This window comes from Ornithorhynchus anatinus, unplaced genomic scaffold, assembly GCF_004115215.2.
Source record: "Ornithorhynchus anatinus isolate Pmale09 unplaced genomic scaffold, mOrnAna1.pri.v4 scaffold_93_arrow_ctg1, whole genome shotgun sequence".
Classification (NCBI taxonomy): Eukaryota; Metazoa; Chordata; class Mammalia; order Monotremata; family Ornithorhynchidae; genus Ornithorhynchus; species Ornithorhynchus anatinus.
The window spans coordinates 1,516,450-1,535,060 of NW_024396943.1; the positions used below are offsets into that span (position 1 = coordinate 1,516,450).

The 18,611-nt window shown below is 52.9% G+C and overlaps 1 protein-coding gene across 1 annotated transcript; it reads right to left on the reverse strand.

Annotated features, from left to right (window-relative positions):
* CA7 (carbonic anhydrase 7) lies at positions 1 to 18,253 on the reverse strand. The gene is made up of 8 exons (XM_029057389.2): positions 18,195 to 18,253; positions 17,541 to 17,642; positions 15,297 to 15,494; positions 8,868 to 8,986; positions 7,119 to 7,214; positions 5,114 to 5,176; positions 3,543 to 3,698; positions 1 to 642 (listed from the first exon to the last, which is right to left on the reverse strand). The coding sequence occupies exons 2-8, from the start codon at positions 17,578 to 17,580 to the stop codon at positions 520 to 522; spliced, it is 795 nt and encodes a 264-aa protein (XP_028913222.1). The 5' UTR covers positions 17,581 to 17,642; positions 18,195 to 18,253; the 3' UTR covers positions 1 to 519.
* Between the last annotated feature and the right edge of the window lie 358 nt (positions 18,254 to 18,611).

Below are 18,611 nucleotides of genomic sequence, written 5' to 3' on the forward strand. Positions count from 1 at the left end.
TAGGTCCATGCCACCGCTCAAACGCCCCACCCCTCCACACCCTCCCCCGACTGGAGACCCCAGGACCCATGGTCGGGGCTACAACCGAGCGGTTCTGTTCTGACACTCACCCCTCCAATGTGACTCTGATAAAAAAATCTCTATTCAATTTGAATAACAAGAATGTGTCGGGGGGCAGCTGTGGTCTCCTGCTGGGGGCGGGTGGTGCTGAAATGAGCAGAGTCACGTGCCTGCATGCCTGGCACCCACCCACCCTCAGGCTGTCCTCCAAGAGGCTCATTTTCCCTGTTGCCAGAGACGGGAATGACAAAGGCGTCAGGAGGAATTGGAGGGTGATGGGGGTGGGGGTGGGGGTGGACTTTTTGGAAAGACTAAGAAACCTGGGTGGGAAGTGCTGGAAGTGAGCACCGAGCCCCAAAGCAGTTCCTGGGGCTTCAGTGGGCTGCCCCTGGGTTTGGTCTTTGCTGATTGGAAGCACTTAGGATTCTGGGTGTTGCCAGTGGCAGTTGTCCGGCTCCTTCAGGTGCGGAAAGATGCTTGGACGACTCGTCCCTTCAGGGGCTGCGGGGGACGAAAGTTGTTCACCATGTGGATCCTCTCATCTTCCTCGGCGGTGAAGAGGAGGGTCCGGAATTTCTCCAACTGAAACGAGACGTGGGCTCTGGGCAGGGGGAGGGACAGAGAGAGGGAGGGAGGACTGGGGAGGTCCATGCGGGCCATGAGGGCCGCAACCCAGGATTTTGTGGGCATTTACCACGGACAACCCTGACTGCTCCATTGGTAAATACTTGTGTGTCTCGTCTTGTCTCCTTTGTTAGAGTGGGAACTCCTTGTGGATAGGGACCGTGTCCCTTCTGTATGTTAAACTCTCCCAAGCGTCTAATACAGTGAGTGCACTGCACTCAGGCGCTGAATACATACCATTACCATTGCTACTATCTATTGGTTTGGTTTCCATAATCCAGGACGAGCGGGGAATTGAGGCAGTCATCCAGGGAATGTAGCCAAAATGTCACCCATCCGTATTACTCAAAGGAGAGCCTCAGCCATGGAGAATCTGCCTCCTGGGCCAAGCTACTTTGGAGAGAGTGGCTATTTTGGCCTACAGGGAAGTCCTCTGGGCAAGGGCCCTCTCATCTCCCGAAAGAGGTAGGCATTTTGCATCCAGTGGGAGCTCAGAAAACACCATTATTGCTATTCCTGCATCATGGCTTCTTGGGCAGGAAAAATTAAGGGACAAAGAAAGGGAGGGAGGGAAGGAGGGAGCGAGGAAAAGGGGAGGAAAAACATTGGTTTTTATCATTTTTCTCTCCACTCTTTTTTTTAAAAACCTAGAATATGTTCTCAACCTGTGTCCCTTCACCTCCCCCATTCTTTGAGTGCTGGGGCTGTCTTTCATTTCAGTTGCAAGGTCCCAAGTAACTAGTCGAGGGCTCTGCGCCCAGTAGGTGCCCAGAGTAGTGCTGTAGCACCCCAGTAGTGGGCTCGGGTGAAAGGAAGGTGGGGCATTCTGGAATGGTCCAGAAATGTCTGGAGTGGGGTACTGGCAAAACCGTAAGTGCCAATCACCCGTTCTGGTTGGCATTATCCCAAGTGGATGCTTTCTTGGGATTTGGTGTTGCTGCACCACCTGGACTGGTAATACCATGGCTGTGTGGTTGGGCAAAAGCAAGAGAGGGACTTGATCCCTACTAGATTTCAGTCCTCTACAGGGCAGTCGGCTCTGGATGGGACATGGAGGGGTGTGGAGGGTGTGGGGGGTGGCTCCGGTAAGGAGGATGGGATGGGGGTGGTTGGGTGGGGGGAGAAACCAGCTCACACTCCTGCTGCTCCCTCTTTCAGCCAACAGTACCTCCGACTCCATCCAGAGACCCCAGGGAGAGAGGAGGAGCCATTCCAGTGCTAATTTGCTCCAGTTGAAGAGCAAATATTTTCCTGAACTCGGAAGATATGACAGCAAAGTCAGGAATCCCAGGCTGGAAGAGGCTGTTCATCCCCTTCTTTGGGGCCAGGTCCCACTGAAGCCATTCCAGACAAGCAGACAGACAGACAGACAGACCAGCAGGCAGAGCCTTGCCCGTGTTTGCGGACTCCCCCCTCCCCACAGGGATTGATGGCTTGCAACATCCTCTTCCTCCCTAATTTAGCAAGATATTTTTCTTTACATCAATTCCTCCTTAAAATACTTGAAAGATTAGTGTCTCGAGGGCCTGAACCTCTCTGTCTCAGCTGAGGATTGACCAAGTTTGTTTCCCCTTGGTCAATCCTCAGCTGAGACAGAGAGGTTCAGGCCTTCGGGAGACTAATCTTTCAAGTATTTTAAGACAGTCACTAATAATAATAATTGTGGTATTTGTTAAGCACTTGCCAAGCACTGTACCAAACACTGGGGTAGATACAAGATAATCAGGTTCCACATGAGGCTCACACTCTAAGTAGGAGGAAGGACAGGTATTGACTCTCCATTTTGCAGAGGAAGGAACTGAGGCCCAGAGAAGGGAAGTGACTTGCCCAAGGTCACACAGAAAGGCAAGTGGCCGATGTGAGATTAGAACACAGGTCCTCTGACTCCCAAGCCTGGGCTCTTTCTGCTAGTCCACTACTGGGTCAGGAACTGTGTCTAACCCACTTTGTGGCTTAGTGGCAAGAGCACCGGCTTGGGAGTCAGAGGCTGTGGGTTCTAATTCCGGCCCCTCCACTTATAAGATGTGTGACTTTGGGTAAATTGCTTAACTTCTCTGTGCCTCAGTTACCTCATCTGTAAAATGGGGATTAAGACTGTGAGCCCCACGTGGGACAATCTGATTACCTTGTATCCACCCCAGCGCTGAGAACAGTGCTTGGCACATAGTAAGCGCTTAACAAACACTTAACAAACACTGAGCAAACCGCAATATTATTAGTCTGTGCTGCTTCCTTCATTGACCTTCCTTCACTTTCTTTTCCAGGCTGAATGACTCCCATTTCCAGTCATCTTGGTGGTTCAAGCTGGCCCTTTCTGTCTCTGCCTCTCTGTCTCTATATCTCTCTCTCTTTCTTCAGTGGGGACACCCAGAGTGGACACAGACTCGAGCACAGGACTCTATGTGTGTGTGTGTGGTTTGTTCCTATTGGCTTGCACTCTCCTGCTGCCTTTGTCAGCCTTCTGGCAACTTTGGGGCCCACTATGATCCCTGGATCATTTTTCTGCCAGTGTTAACTTTTTTCCCTCTTGTAGATGTGGGCCAGGTAGCTCCTCCCTGGGCCTCCAGTCGTGCATTTTTCCATAAGGAATGTCTCCCCTGTGGTATCTAGTATCTGAGCCAACTCACTGAGACCCTGGAGAATTCAAATCCTGATTTCGAGGTTCCTCTTCAGCCCAGTTTCCATGGGCACAGTGACACCCACCAGATTGGCTTGGAAGCTCCCCTGCCAAGTAGCGCTGGCAGTGCCTTGGGGCTGGTCCCCACAGAATGGCACCATTTGTGCCTTCCCCTCCTTGTGGCTGACTCCTGTCTGCGCCTCTCCCCTTGACAATGGTTGGGCCCAAAGTGCCTTCTTACCTGTTTCTCTGAGACCTTGATCGGCTCCTTCAACACAATCCAAGTGACACTCTCGTTGAGGGGCGGGGTGGTCAGAGAGCCGGGGTAGGTCCAGTAATGAAGGCCCAAAGGCAGGAGGCACTGGGGACTGAAGTCGGAAAACTGAGCTTTGGACCCCTAGGGAGGAAGAAGGGGAGACAGAGCCACTCAGACATCCACCTAGCCGGCTTCAGGGAGGCAAAACCCAACAGAGATAGGTCAGACCCTGACTGCACTCTGGGAAGAAGTGAGGGCCCCCAAGTACCCATGAGGCTTAGAGGTGTCAGAGTCCAGTGTAGGACCGTTGTCTTGAAATCCGGAGCTTCTGTTCCCAGCTGTTCCCCAACACCCCCAGCCCACCCCAGCATGAAGAAAAATGCCACTCACGCTTTCAGTGGAGATGAGCCCTTTTTCCCACTGGCTGGGGCTGCTGGGGTTTCAGTTTCTCCGCTACCAGTGTTGAGAGAGGTCGGGCAAAGAGGCAAACTGCTGGGCTTTCAAGAGGCCAAATGCCATTTCCACTCTCACTGGAGCCCCTCAGGAATTGGCAGGGAAAGCAGGGAGCCAAAGGGGAACAGTACTAGGGATCCCCTGTTTGCAGAGAGGCTAATGACCCTTCATGCCTCAAGCCCTCCCTCCAGCTTCTGGCACTCTGGCCCTAGAGGCTGTGTGACCTGGGGGAAAGAGCATGGGACTAGAAGTCAGGAGACCCAGCTTCTAGGCCCCGCTCTGCCACCGACCTGCTGTATAGTCCAGGGCAAGTAACTTGAACTTCTCTGGCAGGGATGTATCTCACGACTCTATGGAATTGTCCACTCCGAAGAGTTTAGTACAGTGCTGTGCACACAGTAAGCATTCAATCAATCCCAGTGATTGACTGAAGGATTGGGGTGGGCCTCAGTTTCTTCCTCTATAAAATGGGGGTAGGATCCCTGCTCTTCCTGCTCTTATTCCCTCTTAGATCGTGAGCCTCATGTGGGACAGGGTCAGAGTCCAATCTGATTTTCTCCTACCTACTCCAGCAGTTGGTGCCCAAGTGAATAGAAGGAGTAATAGTATATATTTTAAGCAACTCTTGTGTTCAAAGCACTGGACCAAGGATGAGCTATAGACATGGTCCTTGACTCTCCAAAGGAGCTCCCACTCTAAGAATAAGGGGGAGAGGGGGTTGGCAACAGTGACATAAGGAAAGATACAAACAAAAATTGGAGAGACGAGAACGCCAGGAGCAGTAGGATCATCACTGATCAGTCCAACTGTCACCAAAAGTTTCGGGCATAGCCACAGTCATGGCCAGGCCTTCCAGGCATTTGAATCCTTCAGGGCCGGGATGGAGAATGGGGCAGTGCTTAATAATAATAGCGTCATTATAATAATAATAATAGCGTCATTATTATTCTCAATAAGCTAGACCTTCCTTTCCCATCTGATCAGCGATGGTTATTCCTAAAAACGTCATGAGAACAACACACTGTCTCTGGTGGTTGCTGTGCTGGGGGAAGTGAAAGTCGAAAGAGTCAGGAAGTACAAACCGAAGTCAATAAAGCACTCACTTTGAACTTGACCATGTACAACACATCAGTCAACCTGTTCATACTGGCCCGCTCACCTCCAGTCTAGAATTGAAAAGCGATAATGAGAGGCGTGAGAAAGTAACAGTCCCACCCCCTGCCTGGATGCGTGGGGCTCAGATGCTTCCTCCAGACCTGGCGAGAAGCTAGCTGGGCCTCCTCTCCCAACGCTATCTCCCAGCCCATTGGCACTGGCCTTGCCCGCAGGGACATGGTACTGTGCTCAGAATGGAAAGTTGGTGATTTTGCCTGGCTCTTTTGGGGAGAGTCACCATGCTGGGCCAGACCAATAGACTGTAAGTTCCTTGAGGGTAGGTAATGTGTCTTCTACTTTCTGAGTACAGTACTCTGCACCCAGTATGAAAAGCTGACCTTTGTACTCAAAGATGACACTGATGGTGAAATTAAGCTTGTAGGCAGGGAACGTGTCTACCAACTCTGATGTACTGTCCTCTCCCAAGTGCTTAGTCCAGTGCTCTGCACACAGTAAGTGCTCAAAAAATGCCACTGAATGATGTTCTCCCAAGGATGTGTGTGTATGTGTGTGAGTGTTCTGTACAGCAGGAGGCATTCAAAAAAAATTAGTGTTGTTCGTTTAGTACAGTGCTCTGCACACAGTAAGCGCTCAATCAATACGATTGATTGATGGATTGTTGTTGATGATGGTGATGATGATGATAGTAAAAGTGACGATGCAGAGGTGGCCCATGGTGGCTCAGATCAAATTTGATGATGAAGAAGAATTTGGGGGCACGAACACTTAATTCAATTTGGAATATGCTCCATCTCATAGAACTGGTCACTTAAAAGGTCAAGACCGGGATACCAAGTGCAAAAGTCAAAAACAAGCTTTAGCCGTCAAGGGCTCTGAGGCCACTGTATCCCACCTGGCCTCCTAGAAGCCTGCTGCAGTGGGCAGAGGAATGGGCTGCTCAAACTGACTAGGAGCTGGGAGAAGCTGACCATCCAATGCAGAGGTGGGCATCAACGGGTTTCCCCATGGCCACTCGGAGGCCCTGAACCCACCCGGCACCCTAGCCCAGACTGGCCCAGACCCTGCTAACATCTGGATTGGCTGCCCAGCCCAGGGACTGGGGACAAAGGCCGGGGGTCCGGAGCCAGGAGGGGCAGGGGTTGGGGTCAATTCAGGGCCTACTGTGCACAGAACACTGTACTTAGCCTTTGAGAGAGTACAATTGAAGTAAAAGACACAACCCCTGTTCTCAAGATTACAATCTAGTAGTGGAAACAAGCAGTCATAAATTATTTAGAAATAATGGGAGGGAAGTGGGGATGAGGAACCAAGATAGATCTGCTAATAGCAAGAATATGTGGAAAGAGGTAATGGATGACTGACTAACTAGTTGGATAAGTCAAGTAGGTGGATCAACACATAAGTGCTGAGGGTGGTTGGCTTTGGGTGAGCACCAACTAGGGTGTGGGGAATTTGTCTGGGAAGGCCTCCTGGGGGAAATTTGATTTCAGGAGGGCCTTGAAGATGGAGGAGAGCTGGGGTCTAGTGGGTTTGCATGAGTAGGAAGTTCTGAGTCAGAGGAAGGATGTGAACTGGGAGTCAGAGACGGGAGAGTTGAGAGCTAGGTTCATTGAGAAGGTCTGTTATCTTTTGGGGATTCACAGCCTGGGAATCTTGCAGCTCCCTGAAACCTGGGTCTTGGGTGTCTTTTGGGTTGGGGGAGTCAGACTTCAGCAGTTTCCCAAAGGGCCTCCCTCTGCCCAGTGCTTGGGAGGCAGTGAGAGGAGGGGGAGAAGGAAGAGGAGGAAGAGGGAGTCCGGGGGAAGAATGAGGAGGCAGCAGGAGGAGGTGGGAGGAGGAGGAGGAAGAAGCGGGAGGAGGAGGAGGCAGGTCTCTTTAAATGAGGCCTCCAGAGGTGGGCATGGAGTGGTGTAGGGCAGCTGGATGGCACCTCTCATGAATTCCAATGCCAGTAAGAGGGCTGTGTGGCCCTTCCTTTTCCTGCCAGCTCACCTCCAGGAAAATACCGATGACTGCCAAGCCATCTGGGGCTGCTGCTGCTTCTCCAAAGGTGTGATATTTTTTCGCGTTCCAGTGGACTAAGTGGAGCTGCAGATGAGAATGACAAATGAAACCCCAAATTTGGTCAATTCCCCATGATCCAGGGGCTCATCATCCAGTGCTCTTGCTCCTACTCCTGTTTTTCTTCCTCCTCATCTTTCCTTCCACTGCTCACCTGTGCCCATCTCCCTGCTCCCTGGTGTTTCCTGCAGGCGATCAAGATTTGGGTGGAGGAGGAAAGTTCTCATTTCCTCTTCTCCCACTCCCTTCTGCATCACCTTGATTTACTCCCTTTATTCATCCCCTCTCCCAGCCCTACAGCACTTATGTACATATCTGTCATTTATTTATTTATATTAATGTCTGTTTCCCCCTCTAGACTGTAAGCTCGTTGTGGGGGTGGAAATGTGTCTGTTTATTGTAATTTTGTACTCTCCCAAACGCTTACAGTGCTCTGCACACAGTAAGTTCTCAATAAATACGATTGAATGAATGAGTGAATGAATGAGGAGAGGACACACCTCAATAAGCTAACAGATCAGTCACTGGGCTGGGGGAGTACAGTTCAGCGATGGTCTCTTAATTGCTCACTTGGTCAGTTTCACCCACCTCCCATGCACACACACACACTCCCGCATTGCCCACTGGGAGACCATTGCCCCCCATCAGCCCCTTCCCCACTCCCAAGAGGGCCCTGAAGCTCAATTGGGCCGAGAACCTTTCCTTAGCCTGGTAGCTCTCGATGCCCAGAGCTGGCTGTCCTAAGGGGTGGGGGAGCAGAACCCCCATGCAGTTCCTATGCTCTCCATGAGTTTGCTCCAGGACCTCAGCAAGGAGCTGGCAACCACGTGACTAAGATGGGGAAAGAGTCGCACAAGACCAAGTTAGCAGCTGGGGAGGCCTTGACAGCGGGGAGGGCCTCGGTGTCCTGATCTCTGCCCTTCTACACTTGACCAGTGACTCACTTCCCTCCCTGCCATGCTAAGATGGCACCTGGAGTGGTCTGGCCTCAGCACCGCCAACCATGCTGCCCCTGAGACCAAGAGGACACATAATGAGCCACCCTCTGTTGGGTCTTGTTCCTGCCACTACCTACCGGATCCTGAGGTGGCAGAAACACCAGCCCAGATTTGGCCCAAGTCACTGCTGGCCCTGCTGACCGCTCAGGGCCAGAGTGTTAAATGAGCAGGGTGACAGGGCCCAAATAGGTAATGTGACAGCAGTGAAACCGGGGCCCTGGCATGGAATGCAGGGAGCCAGGGCAGAGCCTGGGGCAGAGCCAAGCCAGGGGCAAAGCCAAGAGGAGCAAACCCACTTGTCTGAGCCGAGGCCCAAAGGCTCAGCCACCCCGCCGCCAGTGCTGGCGGGAGGCAGCTGTGGGGCTGAGTGGTGCAGAGGGAAGTGGCGGAGGAGGCTGGAGAGAGCCAGCCCAGGGCCACTTAAGAGGAGAGGCAGGAGGGCCTGCAGAGTGATCAGGTCCTGCTGACCCCTTCCTAACTCCCCTGCTGAGCTGGCAGGGGAGAAGCGGCTGTTGCATCTCTCCCGATCCCCGTGCCTCCTTGGGGCCAGCTCTCCCCCAGCCCTCTCCTGCCCCCGAACGGAGCTGTGGGGCTTGAGAGCTGCCTAGCCCCTGGGACCAGGCCTCCCAATGGCCCCCTCCCACTTCAAGCTCAGGTCAGGCTCAGGTTAGGAAGGTCTTACCTCACTAGGGAAAGAATGACCATCCACCGTGTGCTCCGAGCCCTGACCGGGCTTCTCTCCCCAGTGGAAATGAAACTGCTTCAGTCTATAGGGCCCATCCAGGGGTCCCCCATTTACCACTGTCAAGAGACACACAAAAGGAAAGGTGAATTTTGGCTCCAGTTTCACATCCAGATCCAGAGAGCCAAAAAAAGGTGGCCAAACCCCAGGAGAAACCTGATTCTTCTCATGATTCGTGGAGAGGCGGCCCCTGAGGGTGGGCAGCGGGAAAGTTGGGGGAGGTGGTCGGCAGATCCACGTCCATGCCCAGGCCTAGCAGGGTGGTGTTGGTTCCCCTTGGAAGGGGATGGCCACCTATTTCTGGCTTGGTCCAGAGGCACCTGCGCAGTTGACTGTGTGACCTCAGGCAGGTCTCGCTTTCCTCATCTGCAAAATGGGGGTGAGATCCCTGCTCTCCCTGACTCACAGGAAAGTCGCGAGGATAAAATGAGTTGACTTATGTGAAAGTGCTTTGGGTCAAAAAGCAAAAAGTACCATACAAATGCAATGGACTATTATCCCCTCAGGAAGACTAATTCTCTGGAGAAGACACTAATGCTAGGAACAGTCCAGGGAAAACATGGAAGAGGCAGACCAGCAGATAGATGGATAGAGACCAGAACAACGATAACAGAAGAACCGATAGAAAGGTTACGGTAGATGACAGATCGTTCTGGAGAAAATACATCTATAGAGTCAATATGAATTGGAAACGACTCAACGACACTGGATAATAATTATCCGTTAGACTGTAAGCTCCCCTAAGGCAGGGCTGTGCCTTTTACGTCTAGCGTATGCTGCCAAGCATCAGGTGCAGTGCTCGTCCTCCAGGAACCGCTCGATGACTGTTGCTGCTGTGTATTTTGGGCAAGTGCCTCTCTGTGCTTAAGTGGGCAGTTGGAGAGGGAATTGACCCTTTCAGCCCACCAAGGGTGTGACGCCCCGGTGTCCTGGGGTCTCCTGCCCAGGAGGCTCTGCGGCCATTGGTGGAGTGTGTCTGACCGAGGCCCAGGGGAAGCTGACTGCCCTGGGTCTCAGAGGACAATTCAGAGGTGGGTGTCAGTGGGTTTCCCCTGGGCCACTCAGAGGCTCTGAGACTTCCCAGCACCCTGGCCCTTCTAACACCTGGATGGATTGCCCAGCCCAGGAGCAGGGGATGGGGGCAGCGTCCCGGAGAGTCACTGCTAAAGTCATCATCATCATCACCATAATTGTCATCAATAGCATTGCCTGAGCACTGATCTCGGAGCTTGGGAGATTACAAGAGAGATAGAAGGTGTGGCCCTTGCCCTCAAGGACCTTACAATCTAACAGGGAAGACAGACACTAAAAATTATTTCAGCTAGGGGGAGTAATAAAGAGTATAAAGATATGGACATAAGTGAAATGGAGGCTGAGGTAAAGGAAGTGCTTAGATGGTGCTGAAGGGTCAAAGTGGCTGTTGGGTGACACGAGGTGGGGGAATGGGAGATTGATCAGCTGGGGAAGGCCTCCCGGAGGAGAGGTGATCTCAGAAGTGCCGGAGGAGAAGGGGAAGGGTGTTCCAGGCAGGAGGAAGAGTGTGAGCAAGAGATCGAAGACAAGATAGGTGAGAGTGAGAGACAGTGGATAGGTGGGCTAGGGATAGGGATAGGTGAAAAAAATCCTCCAAGCTGCTCCAGAACCAAATTTTGCTCCTTGGGTAACACTCAAACCCAACCAACACTGAAAAACAAGGAAAAAGCCAATGGCACATGGGGACAGTCCAATGGCCCATTGAAGGGTAAATGGCCCAGGTGAGGCACAGTCGTCCAGGCTTAGATTCTAGAATTACAACTTCCTTCCAAAACTCTGTGCTGGTCATTGTATTTGCACTCAAACTCTCTGAGGTGGGGGAGGAGCAGGGATTGGTATCTCCATTGCCAGCAGTTACTGTGTTTTGTAATTTATTTTAATGTCTGACTCCCACTCTAGTCTGTAAGCTTGTTGTGGGCAGGGAATGGGTCTACCAGATCTGTTGTATTGTACTCTCATAAGCACTTAGTACTGAGTTTGGCACACAGTAAGTGCTCAATAAATACCACTGATTGACTGATTGATTGATTGATTCAGAGAACTGAGCTGGGTGCCCACCTGTGGAGAGCCCTGTATTGGGCATCTACTGTGTGCAGAGCACTGTATTGGGTCTCTACTGTGTACAGAGTACTGTCCTGGGCTGCTACTGGGTGCAAAGCACTGTACTGGGCACCAGCTGTGTGCAGAGCACTTTATTGGGCACCTGCTGTGTGCAGAGCATTATGCTAGCTGCTGGGGAGAATCAGCTCCTCCTCTTTAGCCCAGGTAGGAGTCAAAGAGCTGCAACAGCATGAGTCTGCCACCTTCCCCTTATACCAGACCTTTAAACTACTGAGAAGGTCACTGTTGTAGCCAAGGTTGTGGGTCTTGGGACTGCTGGACTAAGCCATGAGAAGCCTGAAATCCTGCTCCTCCAGTCATAATCATAATCATAATCATAATAATAATTATGGTACTTGTAAAGCGCTTACTATGTTCCAAGCACTGTTCCAAGTGCTAGGGTAGATACAAGGTAATCAGGTTGGACACAGTCCATGTTCCACATGGGGATCACAGTCGAAATCCCCATTTTACAGATGAGGTAACTGAGTTCCAGAGAAGCAAAGTGACTTGCCCAGGGTCACACAGCAGACACGTGGCAGAGCTGGGACTAGAACCCAGGTCCTTCAGACTCCCAGGCCTGGGCTCTATCCACTAGGCTTTGCTGCTCCTCCAAGTGTTTGACTTTTGCCAATCAAATCCTCAGATTGGCCCTAACAGTCTTAATCCTCAATGGTTGTAAATATCACATGGCAAACCTTGACTTTATCATTCCCTGTTTGCAGTCTTTCCAATCTATGTTACTAATTAACTCCCAACTTTGATCTTGTCTAGTTTGGGAATCTGATTTACCCTTGGCCACTGGGGCCTATACAGAATTCTCAACTGGATCTCCAGTAGAGTTTCTAGTCCTTAATACGTCCGACTTTGAATTTGCTCCTCCTTTACAGTATGGATCATGTCTACCAACTCTACTGTATTGTACTCTTCCAAACGCTTAGTACAGTGCTCTGCCCACAGTAAGCACTCAAATTCAACTGATTGATTGATGGATTGATTTTCCAGCCAAGGTGGCCCCAATTTCCATCTCCTGAGGAACCAGCCTCAGTGGAGTCTAAGACCCTGCTATTCCACCTGCCCGCCGGGGATAAGATGAGGCCTGTCGCCACTGTACCACTGCAGCAGCTGTTGGGGCCAACTGTGGGGGAGCAATGGGGAGGCTCACCCACCTGGATTTGGGACTGTGGGGACCTAAGCAATTGGCTTTCCCGCCAAGCTTCTGGAGAAGGCAGGCAGTGGCGAAGAGACAGGCCCACCCCTTGGGGTCAGATGGGGGTGGACCAGAAGTTGAAACCTTCAAGATGTCGGCTTTCTTCTGGCTAATCCCCCACCTGTCAGTCTGGGGCAGGCAGGACTGGAATAGCCCGTGAGCCCAAGGTGACTGGACATACCACATTGGGCAGGTGATCGCACCATGCTTCCCCTGAGGGCTGCCAAGGACACGGTCATCACCTTGGCCCAGCTGCCAACCCCACTGGCCAGGCAGTGGTGATGGCAATGGCTGGGTCTCAGGCAGCTGCCCTGCCTATATTGGCTGAGAACAAATGGGCTCTTGGCCGACTGCCCACTGGAGTCATGGCCTTGCCAGGGTGGCACCGGGAAGCACGGGGGCTGCCTGCTTCTAGCAAAGCAAGGGTTGGGGAGCCTCCTGAAGGTGACTGACTCGCAGTGAAGGAGTTCATCCAATGGGAGGGTGAAGGCCAGCTCCTGGATTTGGACCAGGTTTTGTATGTTGGAGGAGCTGAGTGTGCAGAGTGGGTTGTAGTAGGAGATCAGGGAGGTAAGGTAGGAGGGAGCTAGTTGATTGAGTGCTTTAAAGCCGATGGTCAGGAGTTTCTTTGGGATGTGGAGGTGGATGGGCAGCCACTGGAGGTACTGGAGGAGTGGGGAGATATGGACTGAATGGTTTTCCAGACAAAAGAGCTTCCCATTCCCCAAGCTTCTGACTCCAGCCAGTTAACGGCCCAGCACAGAGTCCTCAGGTGCTCTCCAAATCGAAGCAGAGAGGCCTGTTCTGCTTTGCCATTTTGACGCTCTGTGGGAAAAGGAGTTTTATTTCAGCTGAGGGGATAAAAGGGTGGCCCTTGGCCCCTCTCTCTGCCAACCATACAACTGTCCAGAAATAATATTTTATAGGGATGGTATTTGTTAAGCACTTACTCTGTGCCAGGTACTGTACTAAGTACTGAGGTGAATACAAGCAAATCGGGTTGGGCACAGTCCCTGTCCCACGTAGGGCTCACAGTCTCAATCCTCACTTTCTAGATGAGGTAACTGAGGTCCAGAGAAGTGAAGTAACTTGCCCAAGGTCACACAGCAGACAAGTGGCAGAGCAGGGATTAGAACCCATGACCTTCTAATAACCAGGCCCATGCTCTATCCACTAGGCTATGCAGCTTCTATCTGCTTGAAGGTCACTTAGGTTATGGACATGGTCAGCAAACGCTTCCTACCAGATCCAGTCAGCCTCACGTGCTCACTGCATGTTGCCCCTCATCACTCCTCCCCTCCATCTCTCATCCATCCCATCTCTCCTTTCCTCCATCTCTTCACCTCAACCCTTTTCCTGAGAAGAGAAGCTGAAGGTTGATCCCATTAAAAACTGGGTCCAATCTGATAATTTTCTATCCACCCCAGCTTTGAGCAAGGTGTTTGTACATAAAAAATGCTAAATAATACCCTTTTATACAAGGAGATAGTGTCTTGGGGCTTCAAAAGAGGTTTAAGAAAGACTGCATTTCTCTTCCTCTCAGAAGTCCACGGGACCCTCAAGTACTGGCTCTAATAAGCAAGAGTGCAGATCGGTCTTGGACCCTAGAAGATCCAGCCATCACTGAAGGCCCAGCGCTACTTCTCGCTGCAATCAGGTGACGTGTGTGCGGAGTTTGAAACAGCCTGCCTGAACCAGACAGCAAGTGTAAGGGTGACCGTATTCTGTTTTCACAGCCCAGCCCAGCAAGCAGGGCTTCAGGGGTGGGCTGCTCGCTCTCCTTTTTGCAGTTTTCAGGCCCACGGCTGAATGAGAAATTCAAGACTCTCTGAGCCGGAGCTCTGACAACATGATTGGGTTACTTCTCCACCCCTGCAAAGCACACTGCTGGGCAGCTAGGAGGGAAAGTCACACCGCCTGGCACCCAAGAAAGTCAGTGTCAGTGTCAGGGTCAGAGTCAAAGACGGTACCAAGGGCGCAAGGGCTGATCTGTGGCTGGTGGAAACTGGAAGCAAATGAAATGGGGCCATCAATGGGGCCATCATTTTCTTTGTGGGTTTATCGCTAACTCTAGCCCTGACTCACAGGGTAAAGTTCTCCTCTCCTGAAAAACCTTCCAAATACCTCTCACAAGGACCCAGAACAGGGTTTTCTGGGTCTCCTTGGGGCCCAAACCGGGGACTGTGCCCTCTTCTTCCTGCTCAGCTGATCTAAATCTTCCCAGCTCTCCTTTGGGCTCCTCCTGCCACCCCCAGTACCACCCTCAGGAGAGCTCACCCTCCATGGCCACAGGACATCAGGAGTGGCCTGACACTGTTGACTCGGCATTCCCCCGATCTTCCTATCACTGGATAACCCCCATCCATCACACCTCTATGCCATCTGGGAGCGAAGCGCCAAACGAGACGGGACCGACCAGGTCAGAAACAGATTGTCTGGTCTAAAAGTGAACAGTTGGCCAGCCTAGTTCCAAGTCTGGAAGGTGGGGGTAATGGGGAATAGGTGGGTGTCTGGGTGTACAGATGGTGGAGAAGCTGACCAGGCTGCAATTGTGCAGTTGGGGCAGGAGAAAGCATGGCCACCATCAGGAATCTAGCAGTTGCCAAAATGACTCATCCACCCGTGTGTGTGGCCTGGGTTCTGAGTGCCCAGATATTAGCAGAGGCAAGTGATCTGACCAAGGACATCTTAGGGCCTGCTGACAATGTCAGCCTCTGGAGGGGGCATTTCTCAGTTCTGTCTCTCTGCCCTCTCCTCCCTCAGTTATCACCATCTCTTCCCCGAAGGGCCCTGGCAGCCAGGAAAAGTGGTTTTGGGGAGAGGAGGAAGTTGAGCCACAGGAGCTAAAGCCAGTAGGTACAGGCTTCCTGCTGAGGCCAGAGCTCCATCCCCCTTAAATTCTCATCTTCAAGGCAGGACGCAGAAGGTCCAAGAGGTAAGGGGTTCCCCAGATCAGCCTGTAAGCCAGGATCCGAGCCAGGACTGGAACCCAGTTCCTCAACCCCGACCCAGTCTGGAGTGCTCACCTGTCCTGCCGTCCCCATCATCGAACTCCACCATGACGGAGTGGCCATTGTTGACGATGCTCAGGGACGTGCAGGACTCGTAGGAGATGAGGAGGGGCTTGAGGCTTGAGTTGTACACCGCTTGGCTGGACACGATGTTAATGGGGGATTGGCGATTTCCCTTGGCAATGGGGTAGGACTTGTACCACTCTGAAGGGCCTGTGGAGAAGGAAAGAGAGCACCATTACTGTACACTGGTAGGCTTGCTCCCACTGACCTTCCCAAGTACTTAATACAATACCTTGCACCACTGGGTGCTCAGTAAATACGGTTATTGCTACTGCTCCTACTATCAGTTGGGTCCTGGAAAGAAGGAGGTTGGGTCCAAGTCTCTCCCTAATGTACATGGGTGTCCTCGGTGCCTCTGTGTGAGTGTGTGTGTGTGTGTGTGAGAGAGAGAGAGAGAGAGAGAGAGAGAGATGGGGGGATGGGGGAGCTACCAAGCATCCCTGCCATTCCTTCTCTCTGTATCCCGTATCCTGTATCTCTCAGGGATACAGCCATGGCAGTGCTGCTTATTGGCCTCTCTTTCCCTCCCTGGCGGCAGAGTGGGATGAGTTTAGGAGGCTCACTCATTCCCCAGGGCCCCAAATCAGAGGAGGTTGTTTTCTTGGGCTCTTGGGCACCAGTTGGAATCCCCATCCATCTTTTAGTCAGGGCAGAAGGAAAAGGTGAGAAGTGCCCCCTGGGTCCCCCCCAGGTACACAACTGCTTCAGCACTATCTCCAGGCCAAATACTGTCCTCAGTGCTGGGGTAATTACAGGATAATCAGATGGATGAGAGCCCCCATCCATCCTGGGGCTTCCAACGAGTGCTTTTTTCTCCTGAGCAGTTTTCTTGAATGCACAGCCCAAAGGAGATATGGCAGGGCAATCAGTGCACGCATGCTTGCGAGCGCACACACACACTGGAGAGGAGCCAGTCTCCCTGGGTCCTGGGGATTGAGGGGAGCGGGGGTGGGGCGGGGAACGGGACGGGGACAGAAGGACTGGGCAGGGGCAGTGGGACAGGGTCGGGAGGTCCCTAGGTGACTAATTTTATCAAGAGTTTTTTTTGTAGACTTCACTCTGCTGGTGTGTGAACGCAAGTCTTCTCGGGTAGAACAGTGCCGCGGTTCCAATCAGATGCATATGACTCAGATTCTCACAGCTCCTGACTTTGTTTATTTTTAAAACCCTTCATGTCTGCAGTAAATCCTCTGTCGGTAAGCAGCCATTCTCCCCAGAGGGGCTGCCCACACCGCAGGTGAATAGATTTGATCACGGCGAGCTGTCGGTCACTAAGGTCCCCTGCAATCGACCCAGAAGAATGGGAGGAGAGCCTCCTCGTTAGTGAGTTCCAGAAAGAGTCCTGGGCCATGAACCCCCCGCCGCGCTGCCCGTAGCTGGGGAGGGGGAGGATGGAGCTCAGGGCAAAATCTAAATGATGTAAGTGTTCACGCATTGTGTAAGGCTCGGTTCAGTCATCTCTGTTGACAGGGTAGAACATCTCGGAGTTGGTCCCTTGGTCCCTCTCTTTCTCTCCCCCCCCTCCCCACCTCACCTACCGTCCCCTCCGACCTCTTTCCCAGACGGGCCAAGTATTGTAAAGAAGGTAAAGAGGAAGCGAGGCTAAGACATGCCTCCCTCTCCTTGGGCCGAAGGGAGGGGCGTCTGGAACATCAGCGGAGCGAAGTGTGAAAGCCAGGACGGTGGGCTTTCGTCTCCCACTGACGCTGTCTTTCCCCCTCCACCTCTCCGCTGCAGACCACTCACCTGCAGACTTCCTCCTCCTCCACCACCTGCGCCTTTGCAGCCTGCACATTTCCTTAGCTCTCTTCCTCCAGAGCCCCTCTCTGCCTCAGTATCCCCCCGCCCCCGCCCCCGCTGGAAAAGGGGTAAAACAATCCCATACCTGCCGGAGCCCCACAGAGGAGAATGAGCAGATCTCTGTGTGTGTGTGTGTGTGGTGGGGGAAGGGGGTTGTCTCTATCTCTGAGGTGTCTCTGCCTGAGGTGTCTCTGTCTCTCGCTGAGTCCGGCTCTCGCACGCCACCCCAGCTCCCCTCCCCCGCACCTCTGTGCTCGCCGACCCCGGACACTTTTCCCATTTCCCCAATTCCCTCGGTCGGCTGGGACCCTCCCCGCTTCCCTCTCCGCCGAGGGTCCCCGAGGGCGGCAGGAGGCAGGGTACCGAAGTGGCGCTGACTGGGGGCGTCCTGCCTACCGTCCTGCTGGCCGTAGCCCCAGGCGTGATGACCGGTCATGCCGCCGCCCCGTGCACCTGCTGCGACTCCGACTCCGGCTCTGACTCTTCTACAGCTCGGCGCTGCAAAGCCGACTCTTAAAGTCGTCGCCTGCAGAGGCTGTCCCCGGAGACCCCTCCCCCTCGCCCCTCCAGAGACCCTTCCTCCGGGCTCTCCCCACCCCTGGAGACTCCGCCCCCTAGGAGCTCCCGTCTCCTGTCTCCAGGGTCTCTCCCCTCCTCATCTCATTTCCTCGTCCCACCCATCCTCCAGCGACCGCTCCCCTTCCCCGGAGACTTGCCCCACCTCTCCCCGGAGGCTCACTCTCCCTGCCCTCTACACTTCCAGCAACAGGTAATAATAATAATAATGTTGGTATTCGTTAAGCGCTTACTATGTGCCGAGCACTGTTCTAAGCGCTGGGGTAGACATAGGGGAATCAGGTTGTCCCACGTGGGGCTCACAGTCTTAATCCCCATTTTACAGATGAGGGAACTGAGGCACAGAGAGGTTAAGTGACTTGCCCACAGTCACACAGCCGACAAGTGGCAGAGCTGGGATTCGAACTCATGAGCCCTGACTCCAAAGCCCATGCTCTTTCCCCTGAGCCACGCTGCTTCTCCCTTCGCCCCAACCTTCAGTCTCCAGCTCAGAGCTGGCCTGGGTAAGAACTGGGGTTCTGGAGCTGGGGACCCCCGATGGAGAACCTTCCCTCACTCTAGAATGTAAGCTCATTGTGGCTTATGAAGGGAATGTCCCTGTTGCTGTAGTGTATTCTCCCAAGCTCTTAGTACAGTGCTCTGCACACAGTGAGTACTACTGAATGAATGAGAACCTACCAAAGCCCATCAAGGGGAGCAGGGTGCAGGATCCGGACTAGGACAGGACCGGGGTGGGGAAGGGGGTAGCCAGGGCAGGGGCAGGAACAGGGGCGAGACCAGTAGAGAAGGGTCAGGCATTGAACATTCCTTAGGACGAGCTGAGCGGCTGGGGTAGGTGAGGCGGGGGGAGATAGTCCAGGGCTGTCCCCACCTGAATCCAAATAACTGCCC

Coding starts and splice junctions, on each gene's coding strand:
- CA7 (XM_029057389.2), bottom strand. CDS start 17,580: ATGACCGGTCATCACGCCTGGGGCTACGGCCAGCAGGACG. Junction 3,699..5,113: donor TGTACATGGTCAAGTTCAAA/GTGAGTGCTTTA, acceptor CTTCCTCCCTAG/GGGTCCAAAGCTCAGTTTTC. Junction 643..3,542: donor TCAAGGTCTCAGAGAAACAG/GTAAGAAGGCAC, acceptor GTCTCGTTTCAG/TTGGAGAAATTCCGGACCCT.